This window comes from Vigna umbellata, chromosome 6, assembly GCF_029865625.1.
Source record: "Vigna umbellata cultivar VRB3 chromosome 6, Vumbellata_1.0, whole genome shotgun sequence".
Classification (NCBI taxonomy): Eukaryota; Viridiplantae; Streptophyta; class Magnoliopsida; order Fabales; family Fabaceae; genus Vigna; species Vigna umbellata.
In genome coordinates this window covers 9,395,972-9,402,777 of record NC_142170.1, presented here as the reverse complement: position 1 = coordinate 9,402,777, position 6,806 = coordinate 9,395,972, and the positions used below count along the sequence as shown (strand labels likewise).

The window sequence follows — 6,806 nt, the reverse complement described above, 5'->3', positions numbered from 1 at the left end:
CACAGTCACAACCCCTTCTTTTGATCTTGGCAAAAAGTCATGATTTAGAATAAAAAACATCGAACATAGCAAGAACAAGTGCCAAGTTGGTGATGGAAGATGTTACCACAAGAGTTGAAAACATGACATTACATGAGAACAGATGTTGAACCAATTATGTTCTCATTCGTTATGGTGACAACTGAGTTCATAGTGCCACAATGCATCAGCAGCTTTTTTTGTTGTTTCTTTGACTTGTAATGGAATGAAAGCTACACATTTGGCTATTGGCACTTTCATCAAGAATATTTTCAATATATGCAGGAAATATAACCACAACACAAACTTGGTGGGTGGAAGATTTAACTTGGGAAAAAGTTCAAGACATGAACCAAACACGATCTTATTGATTCCGATGACATCACTTTGACAGCATGTATTAGCGGATTCTTTCTCTTCTTGTTGCTCCTTATTCTTTAAGGTTTGACAATGTAATAGAGAGAAAACTACATATTTGGCTAAAACCTAATTTACCTCTTTATTCTTTATGAAGATCTCTTCGATGAGCAGATGGACTAATGGCACTGTCTAAGGTCAGGAGGATGAACTATTGCTATCATAGATTACATTATTTACCATCTGAGAGCTTTTATTTTACTTGGACAAGAAAGTATCTCCAAATCCTCTTCCAAAATTCAGGCTTGAGTATGATTGAATTCAATGAAAACTCACCAATAAAAAGCAGATAACTATAGTGTGGTTGTATCTATGGGATAGCAGCCCAGCACCCGAAGAAATGTGGCAAATTCCTGTAGGCACAAAATGGTTTTGATATGTGGTTAGATACTCATGATATGAAAAAGGGATAATTTTTTACATTTCTCATAGTGAAAAAACACATGGAAATGCAAGGATCAATTGCCTAAACACAAAACTAAGAAGCTTTGGACATTCTTTAAGATCCTCATGGCAGATCAAAAGCGGATGATGTTCAATTAAGAATCATATAGTATCATATAGTATTTAAAATCATAAAATTGCCTAAACACAAAACTAAGAATCATATAGTATTTAAAATCATAAAATTTCAATACATTATTTTGTTAATTGGATTTTTATGAATTTTATTTGTATGTATAAATATACTCTCACAAAAGAATCTAATCCAAATGTGAGATTATCTACTCTTATATATTCAAACTTCTCTCATTCTTACCAGTGCCAGTAAAGTTTTCTTACTTTTTCTACATTGTTTTTTGCTATGATTATATAGGTTATTGCTTTCTACAGTGTTATTTTTTTTGTTATTGACATTATCATTACATATGACTGTTTAATAAATGAAAATATACTCTCTCTTTTTCTAATTTGACGTTGTTATGTCTTTCTTTGGCTTACTGGGTTTTTGAACATTTTATTTAAACCATGATTGTTTTTCAATATGTTAGACTCATCTATGGTCAACAAGTTGAAAGTGCATAGATATATACTGAAACACACTTTTAAATTTCACAAAACGACTTTGATTTCTTAATTTTTTTCTTTGCTAAAAAGAAAATTCACGTAAGAAATTAGTGACCTACTATAATTCCTTTTTCCTAACTTACTAATAGAGTGCTTATATAGGTTCTATCATTTTGAATTAATGAAGAGTAGTGAGGGGATTCTTTGAATGTATTTCTTTTTTCTTGTATGAGTTTATGTTTCTCTTATTTATTTTTGTCATTTTCTTTACTATTTTTTTTAAAAAAACCTTTTATTTTCTTGTTTATGTATGTTAGTTTGGTATAAAAATAATATCATAATATAATAATTAGTTCCTAAGGCAACAAAGGTAAAAATAATTCAAATCACAAAATAAGAATTCAAAGAACTTACCTGTAGATGTGCTAAAGAAGTTTGTGCTCGAGGCTCAGTCATGGATGCCTCAAAATCAATATAGAAAAGGTAATCGAAATACCTAAATAGAAAAAAGAAAACAGGTTATACTAAGGTTTGCATCAGCTTCAAAGAAAATAGAGTGTTTCAGATATCTAAGGTTCATTGTACCCTAAATTATTTAGCACGTGAATAGAGGAAAAAAAGTAATTGCACATATACAACAGAAAACAATTTAGGGGAAGAGTGAAAATTAGACCGCGTTTGAACAATTCAGCAAGTAAAGAGAAACTAGCTTGAACCAGATATTGCATGAAGCAATATGATGAAAAAGAAGGCCAATTGCAATACTCCAATGTGAAAAAGCAAAAAGCTAACTCACTTGGCAGTTCCCGTGTTGGAGTCATCAACAACTCTTAATGGCCTATTTCTTTGTGGACGGCTTTCAATCTGATTTCAAATATACACAATGTTAATTGTCTTGTAATAATCATGCATAGAGATAGACTTGCAAGAAAAAAACTTTTTCCCATAGATAATAATAACCTTGGATAAATTTATGTCCCTCAATGCAAATACAGCCAAAGCCTTAAACAGTACTCCAGGACCTTCATTCAGCGTAAACACAATACTTGTCTGAAAATAATGAATAATTGGTCGAAGAGAATCTTGTGTCATGATTGAGACAATAGTCATACATCAAAAAGAGATTTTACCTTAAAGGGCTTATCAGCTTTTGGGATTATTGGATCCCTAGCAAGCACGAGATACCGACGGATGATTTCATGACCATCCTGTACAAGGCAATCAAACCAACACAAGAATTTCTAAATACAGAGGAATATAATATATAGCCTCTATTGCAGAAGTTTGTGCACTAATGAATGACAAAGAACATGTCTCAACACACACATCACTTTGTACTTACTAATTACAACAGCATACCCTTGTCATTGAATATTGGAAGGAATACGCATAGCAAATGCATTGCAAGTTGACTTATGAATGTATTGATTTAGCCTAGCAGTAAAATTTGTTCAAGGGTGTAAAAAGCATATTTGAAAGAGGATTGGTTCGCATATATTCCAGAATGAATTTTAGCATCTTATCGTCCATATTATTCCTGGGCAGTAGTCAAGCAATTGAGAAAGAGAATAAAAAACGGTTCAAATAGTTAGATGGCCTCATAAAGAAAGAACGTTCTGAATTCTACAGAACAAAGGTTTAAGGTAAATGCTGACATCATGGAATTTTCACATATATAAAAAGGAAAAAAACCGTTCTTGGGTTCTAGCAAACAACACAATAATCTTTTAGGGAACTGTTCTTCAACAAGTTGAAAAAATTAGAGACAATAAATGTCTGGTTTATCTGGAGGAAAGGTAGACATGGAGACAATATAAAAGGTTATAGGTTGAATTGCAAGTATAAGATGAACCTCACATTGCCTCTAATCAACAACTATATTTACACTAGAATATGCAATTATCTCTCCTTGTTTCAGGGTCAATGCTTTCTTATTTCACAAAGTTTCCCTAAACTTTGGGAGAAATTCAAAGCTTTGCACCAAAGCTAAACTTGTTATTTGCAAATCTCCGGTTTCTTGCCTTCAAACTAATATAACATTGGAGACACCTAGTTCTCAAATGAATACTTGAAAATCAAATCAAAGGTAAATCAACCACAAGATAATTGTCGATTTCTAGCCAGTGATGATTGGTGAGAGATTTTACTTGGATTCGTTCTGCAAGTACATTAAGTCCATAGATTTCTGCAGCTCGAATGCTTGCAATTGCACCAGCATCATATAGGCCCTTTGAAGCTATAATCTAATCTCACAGGCACATTAAGATAAACAGAAAACAAAATTATTCTCTACTCTAGAGAAAGTCTGATGTCACATAAGATATACAGATAGATTACCTGAGCAGCACTAGCTGTATCATCAACGTTTTCTCTGGCAACGCCTAATTTAGTTAAGAAATCATCACTCAATTCCAGTGCCTGCAAGCAAAAACCTTCTTCACGGCTCTAATGTGACCAGTACAAATTGAAGTATTCTACTACATTCAGTATATTGTTTATAGAAAACTACTCTTAGATTCAGTTATATAAACGGAAAGTGCTCAGGTTTTTATCTTAAACAAACAAAATCCAAATGCGGGTTGAAAACTAAATGATATATAATCTGCAGTCTACTTGCTCCAAATCTGTCAATGGCAAACAAACTACACAATTAAAAATACTTCTTACATGACCCTTGTTGTTTAATTAACCGGTAAAACAACTAATACACAGCTCTCGAGAGAACATTTCAACCAGTTCAAAACATTAAAATTCAGTATTACTTAGAAAATTAATTGATTAAATCCCAGTTTCTTTCATTGATGAACAAATGCTATATGTTGCTTAGGATTAAATGCAACAACAGTAGGTTTTCCATAATAGTATAGCAAGTCTGTTCTACCACATCAGAAAAAGGGCGAGTAACATGCAGCCTCACCTGAGAATGACTTAGAACACGTTTTAGGAACTCTGTTCTGACACCAGGCAGAGCTAGAAGGGAGAGATTAGTACTCAGCTGCACCTCACCAACAATATGAAGCCTATGGCGCAGAAGTAAATCATAGCTCCGATGAAGGCTTCCCCCAGATGTATTTTCTATTGGAAGAATAACCTTGTCAGCCAACCATAACTCAACAGCCTGCCAGACATTATTTTTAAATAGGAAAATGAGCAAGGATAAACACATTTGAGAAGGTCGTTACAAAGACATTGAAACCCATTATTCTTACCTTTGCGTAAAGTTAAAAGTGAAAACATATAGAATGTAGAAACAGAAAATGAAAATCAATTGTGATAAATCTGAAATATAAGGATTAACACTTTCTTATCCAAGTATTAGCTTCAATAATATTACAGATTATGTCAAATCAAACCTTAAAAGCTTCTTCAAAGTCGTTGCATGAAACCGTTTCGCAGTTGGGGTAAGCTTTGAGTGCAGCATCCTCACTGTATGATCCTGGCCTCCCCTAATTCAGTAATCCAAACAAATAATGAGACATGGATAACAGATCACAAATTTGCAACCATTGCATAGATCATGATAATACGTTCATACCTTATATGATATTCGTACTTTAGCATCAGCATCAGAAGCACCCACAATATCAGATATGGTTAATGGCTCTACAGTCAGTGACAAGAACAGAAGTTTCAAAATCTGAAATCTTCCAGTAAAACTAACAAAATGAAAAATGGGAATGCATAAATTTAAGTGATAATGAAATAAGATTGGAAAGTAAAGAAATTGGGATCCTTATCTTTCAAAATGATAACAAATAGATCATGACACTATAGCTCTACATGAGTTGATAACTTTTTTTTTCAGGGTGCATGTTAAATTCTAAACAATATTCCCCAGCATTAGAAAAAAAAAACATGAAAAAAATGAAAAATATAATAGTAGTTTAACGAAAGACGAGAAACTAACACCAGAATGGCTATCAAAAAGTAATTTTTATAAACAAATGGGATTCTTAATCTATACTTGATTATAAGTTGGTAACAATATCCCATCAAAAAGTTCCTTCCTCTAGTTTGAAAGGAAATAATTAACAAGAAGTTCAAGCATAATTATCTAATTCTCAAGGGGCAAAATAATATCCAAAATTTCAATTTTTTCATGACAATTTACCAAGGGTAGCCTGTCCCTTCACCCCATAACCACATCATTTTCCCTGCATTTCATTAGCTAACTCTGGCTATGACAACAAATTCTAAAAGCAACAAAACGGGATTTCCCTCGCTTTATCCACTCTTCAGCTAAGTAATGTTAACGATGTTCCTATTTGAAATCAGAACTTCACTTGCATAAAAGTTAAAACCCCAAATCAAAATAAATGTGAGTATACTCCAGGCTAAGGTCTTAATGCTTATATTTTCTCACTCTGGCCTAGTACTCCCCTAACAATGACAGATAACAAAATGGTAAATAAGCCACGATTACATCAAGTTCAAAAACTAGCATGTGCCAAACCATGGCCTTGCAAGCTGTCACAAAAAATTGTGCAAACCCAATTAATCATTTGAAATCAAACCCCCCCAAAAGGGGAGAACTTACCCATTGGGCAAAAAGCAAGCAACACAGAATATACTAAATCCAACATGGATATTCAATGCTCACAAAACATTTAATAAGGTTCCTTAAAAACTACTACTACTACTACAATTAATCATCTTGAAGAAAGTACAGTGCAGAAAAGCTAACACCCACTTGGAAGGGCGACCAAATCTTTATGCACTCCACGAGAAACATCACCGTCCATTGGATGGTGATCAACGACTTGCATCACTACCTTCGTCCGCTTCCATGGATTCTCATCCCCCCAAATCCTCATGGTTCCACCAACACACATCCCACCCCATTTGTGTGCACTCTTCAGATGTTTTTCCCAACTCAGTGTAAGAGAATGCTGTCTGTTCCTCAAATTGTGACACCCAAGTTGAGAACCTGGGAGCCCAGCTACCACAAGAGATGTTCTAATTGCAACAGCCATGGAGGTCAACGCTTGTCAACAGTTGAAGCGTGCTTCCTCACACCCCAAAACCATCACAAAAATGTGATGTGAAAAGCTTACAAGAAGGAATGGCTTGAACCAAAGAAGGAAGCTGAGGTTCCCCAGCTACTCCAAACAATATTCTAATTCATAAAATCTGGTGTAAGTTTTTCAAACTATGAAATTTCTAATTAAATTTTTTAAAAATATATTTCAATCTTTGAAATCCTTTTTTAATTTAATATTTAAACATGCATAAGTACATTAATTAAGGCTTCGCCTTAATAATAAAAAATTAGAAACTTAAATGAATTCTAAAATATTTTTACATTTTTCTTACTTATAAAAATAATATAATAACAAAATTAAATTTTAAAACTAAATTGATAA

At 33.3% G+C, this 6,806-nt stretch overlaps 1 protein-coding gene across 1 annotated transcript; it reads right to left on the bottom strand.

Moving 5' to 3' along the window:
• Positions 1-346: 346 nt before the first annotated feature.
• Positions 347-6,575, bottom strand: LOC124845670 (arogenate dehydratase/prephenate dehydratase 1, chloroplastic-like). The gene is made up of 11 exons (XM_047322811.2): positions 6,134-6,575; positions 4,979-5,046; positions 4,797-4,889; positions 4,361-4,561; positions 3,781-3,861; positions 3,591-3,686; positions 2,574-2,651; positions 2,404-2,493; positions 2,240-2,307; positions 1,858-1,939; positions 347-788 (listed from the first exon to the last, which is right to left on the bottom strand). Exons 1-11 carry the CDS (start codon positions 6,414-6,416, stop codon positions 729-731), a joined length of 1,200 nt encoding a protein of 399 aa, XP_047178767.1. The 5' UTR covers positions 6,417-6,575; the 3' UTR covers positions 347-728.
• Positions 6,576-6,806: the final 231 nt, after the last annotated feature.

What these genes read in the sequence shown, in the direction of transcription:
- LOC124845670 (XM_047322811.2), bottom strand. Translation starts at nt 6,416, where the DNA reads ATGGCTGTTGCAATTAGAACATCTCTTGTGGTAGCTGGGCTCCCAGGT. An exon ending in ACTTTGAAGAAGCTTTTAAG is followed by an intron (nt 4,562 to 4,796) that starts GTTTGATTTGAC and finishes AATGTCTGGCAG; the next exon opens with GCTGTTGAGTTATGGTTGGC. An exon ending in TACTTGCAGAACGAATCCAA is followed by an intron (nt 2,652 to 3,590) that starts GTAAAATCTCTC and finishes TGCCTTGTACAG; the next exon opens with GATGGTCATGAAATCATCCG.